General features: G+C 41.4%; 1 protein-coding gene across 6 annotated transcripts in view; it reads left to right on the top strand.

The window, feature by feature from the left end:
* KIF16B (kinesin family member 16B) overlaps positions 1-19856 on the top strand; it is a 287157-nt gene that overhangs the window by 136511 nt on the left and 130790 nt on the right. For all 6 annotated transcript variants that reach the window (XM_053200271.1, XM_027069539.2, XM_053200272.1 and 3 more), the window contains exons 13-15: positions 4669-4788; positions 5669-5720; positions 7385-7522. In XM_053200271.1, the coding sequence (XP_053056246.1) occupies positions 4669-4788; positions 5669-5720; positions 7385-7522 (310 nt within the window). The remainder of the gene's footprint in view (positions 1-4668; positions 4789-5668; positions 5721-7384; positions 7523-19856) is intronic.

The following is a 19856-nucleotide window of genomic DNA, read 5'->3' as shown; positions in this document are numbered from 1 at the left end:
ATATTTTCCCATTTCTTTGGGACATGGCGTTCCTAGAGTTGGGGGAGGGATGGCCAATTCTGCTATGTTAAATATTCCATCTTATCAAAGAGGTGTTTCATAAATTATGTATAACAGTAGATGCCACTCAATAAATATTTTATACGTGATAGATATTTTTGTCTGAAATTACTTTTTCACTTGAGCAATGATTTAAACCCTCGTTTTTAGTTTTATGAGGTGACACTTTTATAATATCGTGTAGTGAATGCAGCTTGAATGTCATGGAGCTTTAGAGCAGCATTAATCATAAATTCATCTGCCCCCACTCCCAGTCCTGGAAGACTGTCTCTTAATTCAGCTGTTACCCATTCTGTGTATGGAACTGTGTGTGAGAACATGCTGGTGTGTGTGCATGGGAAGGGGGAGTGGGGACAGGTAATGCTTTTGACCTAGTGGCTCCAAAGTTATGAATTTCCAATGATTTTCAAAATCTATGAGACTTATTTCAAGGAAGGGAAAAAGAAAGTATTTTTCAGTGGTTTTTTTTAAAAAAAAAAAAGGAATATGAAACTAAACTGGGATGTAGTCCAAAACAATTTCTCTAGTTTGAGTGGGAGCTATGAGAATTTAAAATATTGCCTTTTCCTCGGGTTATTGTCCACTCTTATGCAGAAAGAAAATACATATGTCTCTGCACTTCTGAGAACAGTCACTGTCCTCTTCACATGGACCTAGAGGCCTGGAACATTTGTTGGCAGGCGGCTGCCTAACCACATATGTGGTACTGTCACAGTTCAGAGCCACCAGACCTTCCAGTGAGGACACTGTTTTATGAAATAGAACCGTGTGATTAAGTTCTCCACTCTAACATATATCTTTTTTTTTTTTTTTTCTTTTTTTTAAAGCACATACTTTCCTCTCCTGCTTGAATTCTACAGTCAGGAGGAAAAGAACACATTCTACCAATATCTGAGAGATAGGAGTAGAGGCTGGTTTATTTAGAGTACTCATTTAACTAAGATTTGCGAGGGTCTTGGTACAGTAAATCAGGATTACTGAAGTCTCCGACCTGGAAGCCTGAGGTTTTGAGCCCTGCAGTGGGAGCCTGGCTGATAAGAGGAGTAATTGAAGAACAATGATACGCTTCATTTCCTTTTCTTGAATCGAAGTTATGCATTGGTCATTTTCTCTGCGTATCTATTTAATGGTTGTTAAATTAAATTGCTTTCTTTCAAGTGGTGATTTTTATGGTTTTTTTTTTTTTGCATTTCATTCTATCACCCTCTTGCATGACTGCAGCTCTGTGGGTGTGTGTTTGAGACTCATATATCTGCAGAGATGAAGGCCCAGGAAACTTCTCTCTTTCTGCTACCCTTCCCCTGAACCTCTTAGTAACTCCCTTGTCTATAAGGTTGTGAAGTTCTGAATCCTTCACCTAGAGGATGACATCGTTTTAATATTTCAGTAACATGAAATACATTTATTCATTGCAGAAATGTAAGGTGTACTGAGTATGTTTCAGGCAGTGCTCGCTTTGGGGATCTAGAACTGTGCCCTGGTCACAGTGCGCATTATAGGGGTGGGGTGGGGAAGAGACCCGCTAGGAGTGTCTCTACCAGGAACCTGGTTGGTAGCTTAGAGCTTGCTTCCCCGTTGGTCACATTATACCCAAGATCACAGGGTGCCGCGTTGTGCTCTTGGACGTGACTCAGTCAGAGCTCAGCATGGCCCAGCCTCAAGGCTGGACTTTTCACCTTCGGTCTTTGGAATTTATCTCAGATTTGTTTAGAAGCCTGATTTTAGAGCTCTTTTGTCTTGGTACCGATGGGCCTTATGTTAGGACAGGGACCCATGGTCTGTTGCCTGACCAGCGCTGTTGCCGCCCTGCCTGCATTTGTCGGAACTTCGTGTACCTGACCATTCATTCATTCATTCATTCATTTGATGATACTAACCAGGTACAATGTGTCAGACATGAAATTAGGCACTGGTTTATATTCTAGTCCGGACAGGTAATAAGCTCATATGTAATATATCATGTAGTGGTAATTGTTAAGGAGGGAAACATCAGGATAAAGGAGATTAGTGCTTATTACTTTGTATGGGGTGATGGGGAAGGTAGCATTTGAGTGGAGACTTGAGGTACTGAAAGCTGAGTTATTTATATATTTATACACACACACACACACACACGCATGTATGGGAGTTCTTCTCAACTAGAGTTGATGTAGTTGATGATATTGGCTTGTATCTGGAGACTTTTTGGTTGTCACAGCCTTGTGGAAGCAGTAGGGTACTACTGGTATCTAGTGGGTATGTAACCGAACTCAAGGGTTTGCTTGGGGTGCACCAAACTGAATGCCACCCAAGGAAAACAAAGAACTTTCAATAGGGAGATAGGGAGAGAATTCTCAAAGTACTGTCTCCCCATGGGGTTAATACGGGAAACTTTAATTCAGTGTGTTAGGGAGCAGGGGCAGGGAGTTTGCATAGGTTTGCAAGGAGGCTTGCTGGGAGTTTGCATTGGGTTCAGTTGTGCATGCCTGACATGTTAGCGTGCCAGTACATACATCCCATCTTTGAAATGGTGGAAAACTGCACTTATCGGAGGGGCTCTTGGTATTGTAATGAGCTAAAGGTAACTTCAGAACAACTCGGGGGTTTCTGTAAAACCCAGGCTGTCCTCACCTGCAATCTGGCTCAAGCTGGCTTATGTAAAGGGATATCAGGTGAGACATACCTAGCAAGGGACTGTCAGGTCAGACACCTAACTGGGGCTTCTCCTTGGCTGGAGCTGTTGGTTCTACAAAAACGAAACACATTCCTTCCCTACTTTTGTTCTTTCCCCTCCTCCCTTCTGCTGATAGCTTTTAGCCCTCTTATTTGCGTAACTTCCCATTGCATCATAACTAACAGGTAGAGGCCAGGGGTACTGCTAAGCCACCTGCAGTGCACAAGGCATCCTCCCATGATGAAGAGCCATCTGATTTGAAATGTCAGTAGTGCCAGGGTCTGGGAGCCCTCTTCTAGGGGAAGGGAAGGGACAGACAGTGACAGAAGAAACAGCCACCACAAAAGCAGAAGGAACAACGATGCCTAAAGCCCTGAGTTGGGGACAGGCTGGCAAGTTTGAGGAAGGGCAAGGAGCCTCTGGACTCCTAGACAGGAGTGAGCAAGGTGGGGGGAGATGAGAACGGGAGGTTAGCAAGGGATGAGATCGTGTAGAGCTTTGTAGAACCTTACAAAGGCTTGGGCTTTCAACTCTATGAAACGGGAGGCCAGGGAAAGGATTCGAACAGGGGAGCAGCCTGCCCTCACATCCCTCTGGCTGCTGAGTAGAGCACATGACACAGTGGGGCACCAGTGGTGGTAGCCTGGTGAAAGATGATGGTGGTTGGGGCTCAGGAGGAATGTGGTGCAGGTGGTTCAATGTTGTCAGATTAGGTCATATTTTGAAGGCAGAGTCAACACTAAGCATGTAGGATTTAGAGAAAGAAAGGAGCAAAGTATAGCCTTGGTGTTTGGTCTGAACAATTAGAAGGAAGGTTGGCATTTACCAGGATGGTATGGTGTGCAGGTTTGAGAGGCAGGGGAAATCAAGGGTTGGGTTTTTCTTTTAATGTTTATTTATTTTGGGGGAGAGAGAGAGTGGGTGGGCACAAGTGAGGGAGGGGCAGAGAGACAGGGGGACAGAGGATCCTAAGCAGGCTCCGTGCTGACAGCAGAGAGCCTGATGCAGGACTCGAATTCACTAACCCCGAGATCATTATCTGAGCCAAAGTCAGATGCTTAAGTGACTGAGCCACCCAGGCACCCCAAGAGTTGGTTTTTTAATGTATTAGGTTTGAGCTGCCTGTTTGGCATCCCCATAGAATACACTGAGGTAAGTGATTGTATGTATGCATGAGTGTGGGGTCAAGGGAGACGGCTGTCTGTAGCATTAGACTTGAGTCATCGCATGTAGATTGCAGGTGAAGTCCAGAGACAGGATGCGGTCATCAGGGAGTGACTATAGGTACTCTGGTCCCAAGGATGAAAGCCTGCAGGAGAGAGTGGGAGGGGAGGAATTGGAGAAACCACTAGTGTAGGGAAGACTTTGGAGGAGATTATTTCCAAAGGGACACAGAGAAATTGTTGGTAGTTGGAGGAGATGCAGAGCCAAGGGGGGTGGTCATGGTGGTCGTTGTTGGGAGAATGTGTTGCAGATTTTTATGTACATAGGGATGACCTGGTAGGTATTAGAAGTTAGTTCAGGAGACAGAGGGTCAAGTACATCTGGCACAGAGGTTGCTAATGCACAGGAAAGGATTGCTTTGGGGAACATTCACAGTTTGACCATAGTAACCGGTGAGAAGAGCCGACAGATTGGGAGACTTCTAGATATTAAGTGAAATAAGGGTTCTGAAGAGGGAGAAAGATTACTTTGTAGTTGGGTGGTCCTAGGACCTTTCCTAAGCAAGGCAAGGTCTGAGCTTGGTTTCAAAGAGGTTGTATTCATCAGGCAATAAGTTTACTTCATTTTATATTGAGCTTTTTGTATATTTCAAGTTCACTTTACCTGCCACATGCCAGGATCCCAGCATGAAGATTTTCCATTTTTCTTGTAGCTATTTTGATGAGAAATAAAATACTACTCATTCTCTTTCCTCTAAGTAATCTTTCCTTTCCTTTCCCTCCTAATTTCAGGAACAAACTCTAGCCCTTAGGAAAGAAGGGATTGGAGTTGTTTTGGATTCTGAACTGCCCCATTTGATTGGCATTGATGATGACCTTCTGAGTACTGGAATCATCTTATATCACTTGAAGGTTAGAAATGACTTAAGTAGAACATAATTTTGTTTTCCATTTCCTCTTTAGACACTAGCAGGGTTTCCTGTAATACTCTACATCCGTGAACACAACTATTACATTAGAGAATACACTACAAATCTTTGAGCCCTTTGGGGATTTTCAATGGCTCACTGGTGTTCTGTGGTATTAAAAGTTCCCATGTTTATGGAGTTCTAAAGCTAAATGAAGATGCATTTACTTTGCCTGCCACTTTGGTGAATCAGTGAGAGAGAGGTAAGGAACAAAAAGGCAGGCAGACCAAGGAAGGAAAGTTACAACCACCTGGAGCTGAGATTTGCTACATGTAATTTTCTAGTCCCTCGGGTTAATTATAAAGCGTGTCTCCAGCCTACATTATTGGGCCTGGTCCCAAACTGGCAATTTGTGTCAAGAGAACAGAATTACCACATTAGTATCAGTGGTTGCCTCTGTAACCTTGACTTAGTATCCTCTCTCTGATCCATGCCTTAAAATGAGGATAGTGTTGGATCTGAGCTTTGCAGCCTCCCATAAATTGTATCTTTAGATAGGAAGAACCTTTGGCCCCTAGAGGAGAAACTTGCCAGAAAGGATCAGGAACATCAGTGGGATTACCCACGTGGACAGAGTATGGATGCACGCCAAAAATAGGAGCCTACCCTTGTTGAGCAGGAAGCCTCAGGACCTGTGCATTTTCTGGGCAACATGGGACATTGTTACAGAGCCTCAGTGAACTCTAATTGCACTGAGGCTATGGCCTGTCTGGAACATTGCTCAGCCTATCAGCCACCAGCTTGCTTGAGTTTACATGAAAAATGGAGAAACAGACCATTCTTCATGTTCTTGCTAATAAATTCAACTTGACTTTTCTTCCTAGGAAGGTCAGACATATGTTGGTCGAGAAGATGCTTCAACAGAACAGGATATTGGTGAGAATCTTTATCAATTTCTTCTTCCCAGTGATTTTTAAAAACCATTTAATGAAGAATTTTCTTTCAAATGACTAACACTAAAGTGATTATAAAAAAAACCTCTTTTGCAAATACAGTATCGATCAGTATGTGCATTTCTATAATTTTGAATGCAACTCAAATGAATGGAACAGAACAATTAGTTTAGTGAATAAAATGGAATTGTACATCCTTACCCCCACCATATATACATTCTATACTCTGTCACAACTTTCGAGAGTAATTTAAATTACTCTACTCTCGTCACAATGGGACAGTGATGAAAATATGCCAACAGACATAGATAGTGGGTAGCAGATCCCTCAACAGGAAGGATATAGACACCTGTGCAATGATGCCAGAGTGCACAACACACACGCATACGGAGGTATGACTTCTGGGTTTCCTGAAAGTCTTTGCCGAGACCCACAGATAAGCAGTGATTCAGCCCGGGAGCAGGGTGAGGTCTTGTTAGGCTTTAAAAGCATACCCGGGCAACCACTGTAGTGGTGGTGGTTGGTGTGCGTGTGCGTGTGCGTGTGCGTGTGTGTGTGTGTGTGTGTGTGTGTGACAAGGTGGGGAGTGGCAGGGGAAGAATTCTGTCTTCTCAGCTGTTTTTAGAATTGCTGGTAATGGACTTGCTTTCCTGCCAAGTGTAAGCTATTCATCACGCCAAAGCTAGCGTAGTTCTGTGTGTTTTACTATTTGCTGTGAAACTGGGAGAGCTGAAAACCAGTTCCCAGAAGTCCTGAGCTTCAGCTGTTTTTGAGTGGAACTAGGTGTCAGGCCTCCTCTTCTGATCGTTAAATTGTGTATTTGACCTTTGGGGTTGCTGTAAATGATGATGAGTGGTAAGAACACATGTTTTCTGTGCACAGAAAAGCTCAGTAGTATGGTTCAGTGGAGAACAGTGGAAGCTGTTTGATTTGTACTTCTGAGAAGCTGGCCAAGAACTGTGCCTAAAATTGTGTAGGTTTTTTTGACAGGCGTTCATGTCCATGCCTGGCCACTCACCCAAGTAAGAATAACTCGGTGTAGTCCTACAAGAATAGGTACTTTAGCGGCCTCATGCTCCAAGAGGTCAGTGGAGGTCATGTTCTCTCAGATTTGGCACAGGCTGTGGTGGTGTGCATCCCAGTGCAGCTTCTGGAGACTTCCTTGGGCCTCTCAAGATCCATGCCAGGCCAAGTTCACCTTTGGTTTCTGCTCCTGGAATGCAGTGTCTATAAGTGCAGAGGTTATAAGAAGGGCCTTGACCCACAGAGCCCTTTTGTTGCTTCCATTTTACAGTGACCTTTGGGTGGCTGGTGGAGGAAATTTATTCAGCATCTGAGCCACACAATGGTATTCAATTAAGACAAGTTACTTAACTATATTCTCCCTGAAGATGAGAGAAATTAGCATGTGAGAACTTACTTTCTTACACAGGTGAAATCCAGACCCTTTGAGGTAACATTCAGCGTCTGTCAGCTGATGCCATGAAGTCCTGAAATTCACTTTTCTCCCTGAACATAAATGTTCACTTCATAATATTTACATGGAAAAGGAAGGGTATTCAATATGGAAAAATAAGTAAAGGTTGGGACTCACTGTACTCGATAACAAAGAAGATATTATCTTTCTTTTTTGTTTTTCCAACTTAGTTCTTCATGGCCTTGACCTGGAGAGTGAGCACTGCATCTTTGAAAACGTTGGGGGGACGGTGACTCTGATACCCCTGAGCGGGTCTCAGTGCTCCGTGAATGGTGTTCAGATCATGGAGGCCACACACCTAAATCAAGGTATCTGGTTTTGGTTTTCAGAGTTCTTTGTGTATGCTGTTGCTAGAGAACAAGTTGGCCAGGTAATGGGAGAACGTGTGCATCTTAGAATTAATTGCTGGTTAGTTATAAGAAATATGCAGACTGCTTCATTATGCTGTTTTCTGTTTTGCTGGAGGACTTCTTTATAATTCCAGTTGTCTTGTTGAATTAAACATATATATAGTTGTCTTAAAAATTATTGCTTTTATGGAAATATGACTTCAAAGGAATTTTTTAAGTTAAAAAAGCACCTTTCAAATGCAAAACCCTAACACAGTGCCTGCTGTTAGTAACTTTATTACCATATTTGTATTCTTTTTGTGAATAGTTGTGATTGTAGTATACATACAGGATCTGGTATCATAGCTTTTTTTTTTTTCTTTTTAAATAATTTCAGTTTTATGGAAAATTTGCAATTCTCATACAAAGAACTTTTTAGTTTTAGAAGCATTTGAAGGTAAATCACCAACATGATGCCCCACCACCCCTGAATAATTCAGTGTTTATTTCCTTTAAACAATGGCATTTTCCTGTGTAATTACAAGATAAGCATCCAGATTAGAAAACAAACTTCGGTATATTCCTGCCATCTGATCCTCAGACGCCCTTCAAGTTGTCGTTTGCCCAACAATGTCCACTGTGGGTCCGGGATTCAATCCGGCATCATGTGCTGCATTGAGTTGCCCCACCTGTCTTGTCTCTTTCAGTCTGGAAGAGTTCCTTTGCTTTCCTCTGACTCTTGAGACTTTGGCAGGTCAAATATGTTGCAGAATGTCCCTTTACACAAGTGTAGCATCTATCTGCTGCTTCCTCGCGATGACACTAATATTGTGCCTTCTTGACAGGACTGTCCGAGAGATGATGCCCTGTTTTTCCCACGTCCCATTACTGAAGAGATGCTTGCTTTGATCATTTGATTAAAATGGAGCTTGTCAGGCTTCTTTACTATGAAGCTACTCTCTTCCTCCTTTTTATTAATAAGGATATTGGGCAGGATTTTGAGATCATAAATACCCATTCTTTATCACACTTTCACCCACTGGTTTTGGAACCATGTTGGGGGGTGCTGGTGTCTGATTGAATTATTATTCGGATGGATGCCACGTGGCAATCTCCCTCTTTCTACATTAGTAGGATTTTTACTGTAGGTATCAACAGGGTCACATGGCTCGCTATTTTATTTGGTAGGTCTTGGTCTGTCTGTCATTATTTGTTTTGATACACAAATTGTCCCAGGTTTGGTGAGTGGGAGTTGCTCCAAGCCAATTCCTGTGTCCTTGGATCTTGTCCCCAGCATCGATGAGCACTTCCTTAATTTCTGACACAATAACATGTTCCAGGCTTATCTCTTATACTTTGCTGGAATCAGCCAGTTCTCCAAGGAGCCTTGGTTCATCTCAGTGGAGAATGGGATTTAGAAACTAAGATCTGAGCTCTAGATGTATTTGTCGCTCTTGAGGTGTTGCTGTTCCCAGGTCCTGTTAGTCAAAAGAGTTAGGGAAAGTGTGTGTCTCTGTGTGTACAACACATATTTATGTCTGTATTTATACAACACTATATTTATGTCTGTATCTGCGTCAGCATTTCAACATCTATATTGCTGACCAGGAGTTCATATCAGTACCTCTAACCCAACACAATACCATAGCATTCTTTCTAGTTTTTTCCTTTTTTCATATTTGTAAATAGCTCCCTTTTCTGATAGTGATAAACCTGACTTCCATTATGTAACCAGTATGCTATCACTTCTGCCCCCTCCTCATGCAGGGATCCTCTTCTTCCTGTTCAGGCTTTGACACCCCATGCTGGACTACCACGCCACTGCCCTCACTCTTCTAGTGCAGACACTGAAACTTACTCCCTTCCCATGCTGATGCCTGCTTTGCATAGTCCCGCCTAATGGCTTTTGTACTGAGTCATGCGAGGAGGAACAAAGGAAAGAGTTGATATATCTTAAGCCCCCCCTTTTTTTTTCTGTATATTATGCATAGTTTTATGATAACAGTTTTTCATAGTTACATACTATAATGTATCTGGTTTGACATAGGAATTGGACACATGGGGGAAATTGGACAGATGGAAAGCATATAGTTCATTGGTGTTAGTGAAGTCATGAGCAGAAATCAGTTGTAAGGAGTTATCTCAGAAATGAAGGATGGTATGGTACCAGAACCATCATCCTTTTATAGGAAGGGTATAGAATCCACTGAAGACATTCTAAAAGCAACTAATGGAGTATCCACCCATGAACCTACCACCAAGTCATCCACTCATCCATTGATCTCTTCATCTGTTTTTGTACTATTAGTATTTTTCAGTGTCAGGGTAAGTTGAGCTTGGGAAACATTTGGGTACCTTGGAGCTGGCTGGGAATGTCAGAGTTCAGCAGTAGCCAGTGACTAGCCCAAACCAAGGATACCATGAGTACCCAGTGATCATTACCAAAGCAGCATTTTCTGCTTGTCTGTAACCAGGACAAGGACTCTGGCAGTAAGGGTTGGAGAAGCTGGTTCTTGATGGACAGCAGAGTAATAGTCATGGTGAGAGGCTGTCTGCCCTGAACCCAGAAGGTTACCATAATTGGCCAGCAGACAGGAGGTCACTATATAGGGCGTTTCAGTGGCTGTCCTGCTTGTGAGCACACAGACCCAGACCACCTGTTTGTTCACGCTTAGGACCTCAGGTGGAGGGCCTGCTGCTGTTCCTCTGGGCAGCAGGGCTGGTGCACAGGTCATGGTGAGAGGCGGGAGATGGGTCCCCTAGCGCAGTAGAGATCTCTGTAGGGGCTGCATCCCTGTCAGGTCAGGGGAAGTTGACCTTGCTCTGATGACTGTGTATTGTTATGGGATTTTATAAGAGGCTTGTACTGGTTTCCAATATCATCGTTAATGCATGAGTAGAACTTTAGAATTCATTTTGAAATATTTAATCGTTTAATACATCTGGGGTAGACCTAATTTAATTTTTTCCATATTGGTTTATCATTTATTATAACCTTACCTCATGCATGCTAAATACCCACCTTTCTTTCGAAGAAATTTTCTTTCCCAAAAATGAACGCTGACACATAGCAACGTATCTATTTTGTGGCTTTCCACTTTGTTCGTGTACTCTGTATTTCTACTTTTGTACAGGTATCGCACAATTTTAATGCTTGTTATGTTTTAATATGCTTTAATTTCTCTTCTTATTTGAATGTTTTTGTGCTATTCATACCTGTTAATTTTTTCAAAGAAATTGTAGAATCACTGCTTCTACCATTATGGGTCAAATAGTCTCTTGTGGGTCCTCTTGGAGGTTAACTTTTATGTGTAATGGTGTTTCTCTGAAAAAAATCAGTTTTAAGGTCCCAACAATACACTGTAAAAGGAGCTTTTAGAGCACATATTGTTTAACAGGGAAACTGCCTAGAACTTACTGTTCAGTATTGGGGTTATCTTCTACCCTTTGCCCACCCACCCCCATAGAAAGATTATTATTTATTTAGTTCAAAGAATTTGCTTATTATTCCACTGCCATCTGCTTATATAGCTATGATTATGTCTCTAATTCTCTTGGGAATTGAGGCATTGAAGGTAAGTAATAAATATATTTCCCATATAGTATTTTTATCAAGTTTTTTTTAAATCTTAAATTTTTACCTTAATTGAAAGTCCATTTAAAAAATATGCCTATTCAGGTTAGTGATGACTGAAACTAAATTTTTGACTTGTCCTCGGAAAGTAGTACTAATTGACATTTAAGGTTAATGGTCAGAATTATCTTTTTCCTGTGGGGTATCTTGTTTTTATTACCGTGGTGCCATGATTTGGGCTTGAGCTCCTCTGGTGCTCTTCTGAGCTACCGACATAAAAATGCCATGTTCCAAAGCGTTAAAACACCGTGCACCAAGAATAAATGTCATTAGCAAGTCTTAGGGCAGTGAAATGCAAGATGACTTTGTGTTTCAAGGCATTACATGAACGAAGCAACAGAATACCGTTTTTTTTAAATGCACATACTTTCAGACTGAAACATCCGACCAAGGAAAGCCATGTGTATGGTCCTTCTGAAATTAAGGGTTAGACTTCTCCACATACCTTCGTTTTTAAGGATTATTAAAATGAGAACTGGAACACATTTTAAAAACACAACATATACAGTGTGTTCTTTTTGGTTATGAAACTATGTAGTAAAAGCAAAAAGATGTGAATGGGACTAACACATGCCTACTTTGGAATGGTGTTAACCTCTGGAGAGGAAGGGGGAGTCCTGGGGAGTCTTTTATCAGGTAGGGCTACAGAAGAATTTCCAGCTGTATTTGTAAGATTTGATCGTTTAACAAAAACAGAAAACAAAACAAACCAAACAAACAAAAAACAAGACCAAAATGAAAAAGAGAAAGAATATGGACTTCATTAAAATATAATAATTGGGAAACAGAATTAAACATATCAGTATATTCATACTCCAAAAATTACTTGGCTTTTGCCCATGAAGCAGTTTAAGTGAAGGTGTCAAGAAGAGATGGACGTTAACCCAAGTCACAGCCATCTAACTGTATTGAGTCTGCATTTGACAGGATTCCAGGTTTACCCTGCATTACCAGCAGCTTCCTATCTTTTCACTATCAGTTTCCAGTTTATTGCTGATATTTGATACTTAAACGTCTCTTTTCATTAGTAAATTACTTCATTTGGAAATGTGTTAGGCTGTCCCCTTAAAAAGCACAGGCAGTAATTACCACTTCCTTATCTAGATCACTTAAGAGATTTGTGAATGTCAACTAATAGGAGATTTACTTGTATTTAGCAGATTTGCACCATTGTGGGGAATTTTTTTTTTTTTAACCTGTATCAGTTAACAGCCTTACTTCGAGATTGTATAAACAATACTTCCCCCGCCTTAAATTATAGGAGTATTTCCGTCTGGCAACATCACTAAAATGAAAAGCGTTTGCTAGTGCCGTGGGAATTAAATGAGATGACATACAGAATGTGTGTTGTCTAAAGCCCGGCAAGTGAAACCTTTCTCCTCCTCTTCCCTGAGTTCTTCCAGAAGCCACGCACGGCACATGCAGCATCACACCTGAGTGTGCTCTTCCATTGCTGTGTTCTCTGGAGCTTAGCGTTCCTCACTCCCACGATGCCATAGAATGATTGCATCGAATGACTTTATAGAATAATAGTGTGATTCTGTAGAAAGGAGGCAATTGCTAGAGAAGAAAGCATGGATTTGACCAGGGTATCTAGTGCATAGGCCTTGAGCTGTTCTTGGTAGTGACCTTAGGCTTTTCTTCTTCTTTTTTCCAAATACTTACTATGAAATGGTACAAAAATCAAGTGAGTTACAGTTCAAAAAGTATTTCAGCATTTTCTATATAATTGCTAGGAATTCTTCTCTCTTACGTTAATTATTATTATTTTTGTCCTTTTACTATAAAATGTTACTTGAAAGCTGATAGTTGTTAAAAGGTGATTAATTTTCCCATTCATATCAGTGGACTCCCTTGGTCATCTGGCGGGTTTTTCAGAGCTGTTGAACGTTCATCTCTTCTTTTAGACATGCCGCAGAAACTGTATCTGGGGACTTTACACCTAGGTGCTTCTGAATGCGTTATGCTTGAGTGCCAAAATATATTTGCATCTATTCAAGCACTCAGAAAGAGGTAACAGGTGATCATCTGGGGAGTGGAGCTGAGGAGGCTTTGATAAAATTTTCATTTGCTTAAGCACTGCTGTGAGTTGTTCAGTGGCAAATTAAGAAAGGATTTTAGTGGAACTAGCAAGGGAAATGGATCTTCCAGCAGCTTTTCCAAGGTATCTAATGAACAGAAGAGATCTTTTGTACACTACAGCCAGCCAGCAGATATCAGTGGCTGGCCTCCCAGTTAACTCACCTGTACTTGCTCATAAGTACTCACTATCATTAGATTTTTTCCTCAGACTTGAGATCTGTACATATGATCCCTTTTTCTTGTACATGGATGTTTCAGTAGATGCTTTTGAAAGTCAAAGCCCTGGCTCTTCTTAAAGATTCTACCCAAAGCCCACAGTTCTTAAAAGTGCATCCCCGTATCAGTAACATCAGTAGTACCTAGAGCATTTTGAAATGTTCCGTCCTAGACCTACTGAGTCAGAAAATATAGGAACGGGGCCTAGTACTTTAGTTTTTCACAAGCCGTGTAAGTGATGTTGATGAACATCTGATATGAGACCAGCTGACCAAAACTAATAACACTCAAGACAGTTTCTTGGTGTCCCAGATGTTGGTGTACACGACAACCATATGATAGTCCCTTTAACCTCTTTCTTCTCTTCATTGGGTTCATCTCTTGTTAGAGATTTTTCATGACCTCTCTGTTCCTTTTTAAATGTCACTTTTAGCTTCATGTTCCATAGAGTCGCTTGACAATGTGCCTTGGCATGGATTTCTTGATGTTTACCTGTTTGGGATTTGCCCAGCTTCTTGAATCTGTAGGTTTATGTCTTTCTCCAGATTTGGGAACTTTTCAGTTATACTCATTCAGTCATAGTCAAAATTAAATAATTTGTTTCCACCCTATAGTCTTTCTTCCCTTCTTCTGGGACTCCAGTTACATGACTGTTAAGTATTTTAGTATTGTTCCACAAGTCCCTGAGGCTCTGTTTACTTATTTTTACCCTTTGGTAAACTTTTTTTCTTTTTTCTTTAAAAAAATTTTTTTTTTAATGTTTACTTATTTTTGAGAGAGAGAGAGAGAAAGCATGAGTGGGGAAAGGCAGAGAGAGAGGGAGACACAGAATCTGACGCAGGCTCCAGGCTCTGAGCTGTCAGCACAGAGCCCAACTAGGGGCTTGAACTCATGAACCATGAGATCATGCCCTGAGCCAAAGTCAGACACTTAACTGAGCCACCCAGGTGCCCCTCTTTTTTCTTTTCAGATTAGATCATTCTAATTGGTCTGTCTTCAAGTTCACGGCCTCTTTCTCTGTCCTTTCTCCCTTTCTATTGAGCCCAACCAGTGTGTATTTTTATTCTGGTTGTTGTATTTTTTTAGTTGTACTATTTGATTCTTCTTTGAATAAATATCCTTTATTTCTTTGTTGTAACATTTTACCTTTCAAGATTATTCTCCTATTTTTGAATATTTATATAATAGCTGATTTAAAATCTTTATCAAATAAGTTCAACATCTCTATGATCTCCACGTTGACATATGTTGATTGATTTTTGCCATACACGTTGAGGTTGCCCCACTTCTTCATATGCTGAACAATACTAGATTGCATCCTGGACATTTTTGATATTTTGATATGAGACTCTGAGTCTTGTTTAAATCCTATGGGAAACGTTGATTTTGCTTGGTTTTGTTTTGTTTTAGCAGGCGGTTGACCTGGTTGGATTCAGACCGTAAGTTAGAATTAGCCTCTGGGGGTTGTGATTCTAGTTCCAATGCCAATTCAATTTTCAAAGCCTTTGTGGTGCTATTCTGGTCTGTCCCGTGTGTGCTACCTAAGGGCCTGTCTGGGACCTGAGCCGTAGTCTGTATCTCAGGTCAGTCCTTGAAGTCTTTGTGTGCTGTTGAGGGTCAGAACTAAGTGGCGGAGGAGTTCATAAATAGTTCTGTGAGTCTGATTTCCTGAACTTCTCCTTCTGTGTCAACACTGAAGAGCCTTCCCGTTTCTGTCATCTGGCTAGAAATCTGGAGCTTTATACTACTCTTTCATGTTCTTTCTGTGCTTGTGCCCAAGTCTGGGGCCAAGAAGGAAGAGGGCAGAGAGAGAGAGAGAAGCTACAAGACTGTGCCCCACCCTCATGGAGATCATAGCTTCTCTGATTGGAGAGGGATTTCCCCTTCCTCGTAGCTATAGGCATCCGTGGGCCCCCTTCTGCTTCCTCTGTTGCTGCCAGGGTACCCTCTCACTCCACCTTGAACCTGAACTAGAGGACTTCTCCTGGAGTTCTTTCATTTGTGCTGATGTCAGCTTTTGGGTTTCCTCCTAGACTAAGCCAGGGAACCCTGGAGGGTGCAAATAGTACATTCCCTGTCTGTCCATTGGTGCTTCAGATCCCTGTCTTCTTCAGCCCACCTGCTACTGCTTACTTGTCAGGGCCCTTGAATAACTCCTGCCTGCATTCTGCCCACACTGTAGTGGCATTCAGTGGGACAGACAGGGCGGGGTGTGTTTATCCATCTGTGCAGAACCCAAACTCCTCCCACAGGGTGGCTGTAGACTGCCAAAAAGGGAGAAATTTACCCAAAGCTGAATTCTGAAGTGGATGATGCATTTGTCAAAATGGCACATGGGGAAAAAGTGATGTAGATGTGCTTTGACCAAAGTGTGTGGTGAAGAAGTGTCTGAAGCCTGGAAGGTGGGTGAAGTGGAAGCCAGGAGCAATGGGGGACCAGGGCTGCCGAATCGTGGCAGGTTTCTAGGGCTTGGGAACTGTAGACTGCAAGGTGTTCACCATTCGGTCAATGCATAATATGGTCGCTGACCTGAAGGACAGTGTGACATTTGTGTAGACCAAGGGGGCTTGGAGAGGAGCAGTAACACAAGACGGGTGATGGAGGGAAGAGACCCTTGTTGCTGCTTGGAGAGAAGAGAGGCATTTGGAAAGAACTATTTTGGAAGGAACGATAAAATATTGACAGCTTGGAGTGTGTAGGAGGCTAGAACTGAATAGTTGAGCTTGTTACTAACAGAATAAATGGTACTGTTGGCAACAAAGAATATGAAGTAAAGAAAGTTACTAATAGCCTGACCAGTTAGTATAATGCCTTCCATTCAGTACCTTAGAATTTGTCATTTTATATTCTACTGTCTGGAATCATCCTCTAATTATTTCATACACTTTCTGCATTTTCCTTCAGAAGAATGAAAATTCCTTTTTGCATCTCCTGTCAGGCTTTCAGAAGAGAAAAATCAGCTCCCACTTGCCCCACCCCCACACACATCTAAACGTTTCTTTGGGGACAGGACTGGAATATCTTGGGATTTTTACATAGCTCCAGAGTCAACCCATGCACACACTTGGACAAATAATTCTTGATGGATTATTTGGCTGGAAACCTCAATAACAAAGATTGAAAATCAATTTACTTTCTTCTCCAGAGTCTCACAATGTAGGTTTGCAATTTTTCCTTTACCAAGAGTGAACAAGGATTTAAGTAATTTATCTAAATCAGGAAATTGTAAATCCACATTTGACTTATAAATGTTGAAAGGGAGGGGGCCAGGCCTATGTGGCCTTTTGACAAGGTGTCATGTGTATTTATATCCTTCACAAATACTAGCAGACGACCCGATGGCATGCTTTGACACTGACGTCCGTTACCCTTGATGCTGAGTGCCTGTCACTTATCCAAGCTAGCTGTGAACCCCAAGCCACCTACCCTGTTTGAATTTGTCAGTATTCATATGAAATTTTCTTACCACAAGCACCATGTCAGATCTTAATCTTCCCCGTCTCATTGCCTGAAGCCGTTTGGAGATAGAGGAAAATTACTGTAATTCAGGTGTCTTAAGTAATGACATCAGTGTCACAAGAGCCCAAGGCCTTCAAACATATTACTTAATGCGTTCTCAAGTACTGGCGTTATTAGTGGAAATCAGACTTTCTTTTATCAGGTCCTCCAAATGGTGCCATCATCATAACTTATTTTAATGTAAATATTTTGAGGATGTTTTAAATCAGAAGGAAAATGATCCTACACAAACAGGTTTTAAGAACTTCACCCATCCTGCCTTACCCTGACTTGTATCTCAGTACCATTCTAGAAAGTTACATTCCCTGAGGCACCTGGTTGACTCAGTCAATTGAACGTTTCAGGTCTCATGGTTTGTGGGTTCGAGCCCCGCATCAGGCTCTATGCTGACAGCTCAGGGCCTGGAGCCTTCTTCGGATTCTGTGTCTTCCTCTCTCTCTGCCCCTCCCCTGCATGTGCTGTGTCTTTCTCTGTCTTTCAAAAATAAATGAACATTAAAAAAAAAAATAGAAACTTATGTTCCTAGACAGAGATTTGCTTTCCTGACAATTGTATCCAAAATGAAAACTTCTCTTTCACAGAGCATGCTTTAGCCGTCTGTTATATCCTGTCGGTGTGCTTGGTGGGGTGGGGCGAGGCTTTCTAAAGTAATCAAATTCAGAATTTGGAGACTGAAGCAAAATTCCACCAGGCCCCTTATTTTTTGGCCTCTAAACTCCTGTTACATTGGACCATCCATTTTTGGGAAGTATAGTTTTCCTACATGTTTGTATTAATTATAACCCAGAATTAATTAATTTGTGCATCATCACCTCAGACATATTCATATGATAACATTTAATAGGATAAAAGAGTTGATTTATTTGTGCCGTAGCAGAATTAGAAAATCTCACATAAAATTTGAGGGTAATTAATAGTGATATTAACGATTATTGTCACTATACTGCTTAGAAATCCATAGAAATGTTTACATGTTTAATTTCACTTTCAGTGTACCTGAAATACTAAAACAGAAAATCTTCTGTGAAATCAGCATTCAGTGGTTTCATTCATAGAGATTTAAGCAAAGCACTTTTTTTTTCTTTCTTTCTATCTTTTTTTTGGTTGTTAACAAGTGCCTCTGTGTACCCTTTTACAATGTCATTTCCCTTCCATTTCCTTTTAAGACCATCTGGAACTTGTCTACCTTCTGGTATTTAACAGGCTCTGAAGTAAACTCAAAGAAGCCATCATGCATTTTAAGGAGGCTTAGATATGCTCTAAAAATTACAAACTAAACGCATCAGAAAAGTCCATCTGCTGTGACTAATCATGTTAACCTCCGATCAAGGAGTAGTTCATGGTTAAAGAGTTTAAGATCTGGAAGGAACCTTAGAAAGTATCCAGTTTGATGACTAGATAAGGAAACTGAATTCTGGAAAGGGTGAGCTTAACTCACCCTTGGCCACACAAGAGTTTGGGGCAGGGCAGATGCTCTGGGTCTTAACACACACAGATGTTAGGTAGATATGTACATATACATACGTGCATGTGTGTGTCTGAGTGTGTGTGTGTGTATACACACATACATACATATATACATACATACATATATACACACACACATACATACATATACATTTATATATATTCATGAGTAAGTAGGTTGGTAGGTAGGTTGGTAGATACACTGATGGATAGATGTCCCAAGTTTTTCTTCTAGAGCTTCAGACCCATATTTCTGCCTGCCAAAGCCATCTCAAATTCATTATGTATAAAACCAAACTCAGGCTTTCTCTCCCAACCCAATATTGGTCCTTTTTCAGTATTCTCAGTCTGTGTGAACAGCTCCCCGTCCAACCAGCTGTTGCCTGCCAGTACCCAGGAACATCTTCTTTACCTCCCTTGTCCCTATATGCAGCCCATCATGGGGTCCTATTGACCTTATCTTCTACATATCTTCCTGATTTGTTTATTCTCCTTCTCTCCTCTCCCCTTCTCCCCAGTGCTGAACCACCATTGTCTTTGACCTGGACTCTTGCAATAGCCTCCCACCTTATTTATCTGCATCTACCCTTGCCCTCTTTGCTTCCTTCTTCAAACAGTTGAAAGAATGAACTTTCTGAAACTCTCATCCAATCATGTGATGCTGCACAAAGCCTTTCACCATCTTCTTATGCACCCTCATGAAGTAAAAGTTGCTTTACTGTATCTTGAAAGATTCTATGTGGTCTCTTCCTTTCCCTCTCTCAAGCTTCATTGCGTGTGCTGTTCTTCTCCCTTTCCTGTGCCGTAGGTATTTAACTGTCTTCCAGTCACTCAGCATCATCACCACCACCACCATCAGTTTTTCCTGCCATGGGACCTTTACACATGCCACTCCCTCACTCTCCGTGCTTCATCCTCAGAGCTTGTCTTAGGCACCGCTTCCCACTTCTTCTTTCCCTAACTTCCTCTAAATCAACCCTCTTCTTATGTGCTCTTTGAGTACTGGGCAGGGTATCTCTCCTTTAGGTGTAGCTTTGCATCTAATTGTGGACTTATTTGATTATTCACCTCTCTCTCTTACTTATAAATTCCATGAGGGCAGGGCATATGTCTGACTTGTTCAACTTTGTATCTGCAGTGCTTATCACAGTGACTAGCATGCAGTCAGGGTTCATTAAGTACTTGTTGAATGAATGAATGAATGCATGAACAGCAGCATAATGTAAAAACAAAGCCAATTTTTTAAGTTAGTAGGTTTGTTGAGTAAAGGAATAAAATGAAATAGAAAGAAACCAGCCTTAACAGAGCCTCTTTTTTTTTTTTTTAATGTTTAATTATTTATTTTGAGAGAGAGAGAGTACACACGCAGGAGGGGTAGAGAGGGAGGGAGAGAGA

The sequence above is a fragment of the Acinonyx jubatus genome, chromosome A3 (genome assembly GCF_027475565.1).
Source record: "Acinonyx jubatus isolate Ajub_Pintada_27869175 chromosome A3, VMU_Ajub_asm_v1.0, whole genome shotgun sequence".
Lineage (NCBI taxonomy): Eukaryota > Metazoa > Chordata > Mammalia > Carnivora > Felidae > Acinonyx > Acinonyx jubatus.
Note: the sequence above shows the minus strand (reverse complement) of the source record. Positions and strands in the feature narration are given on the sequence as shown.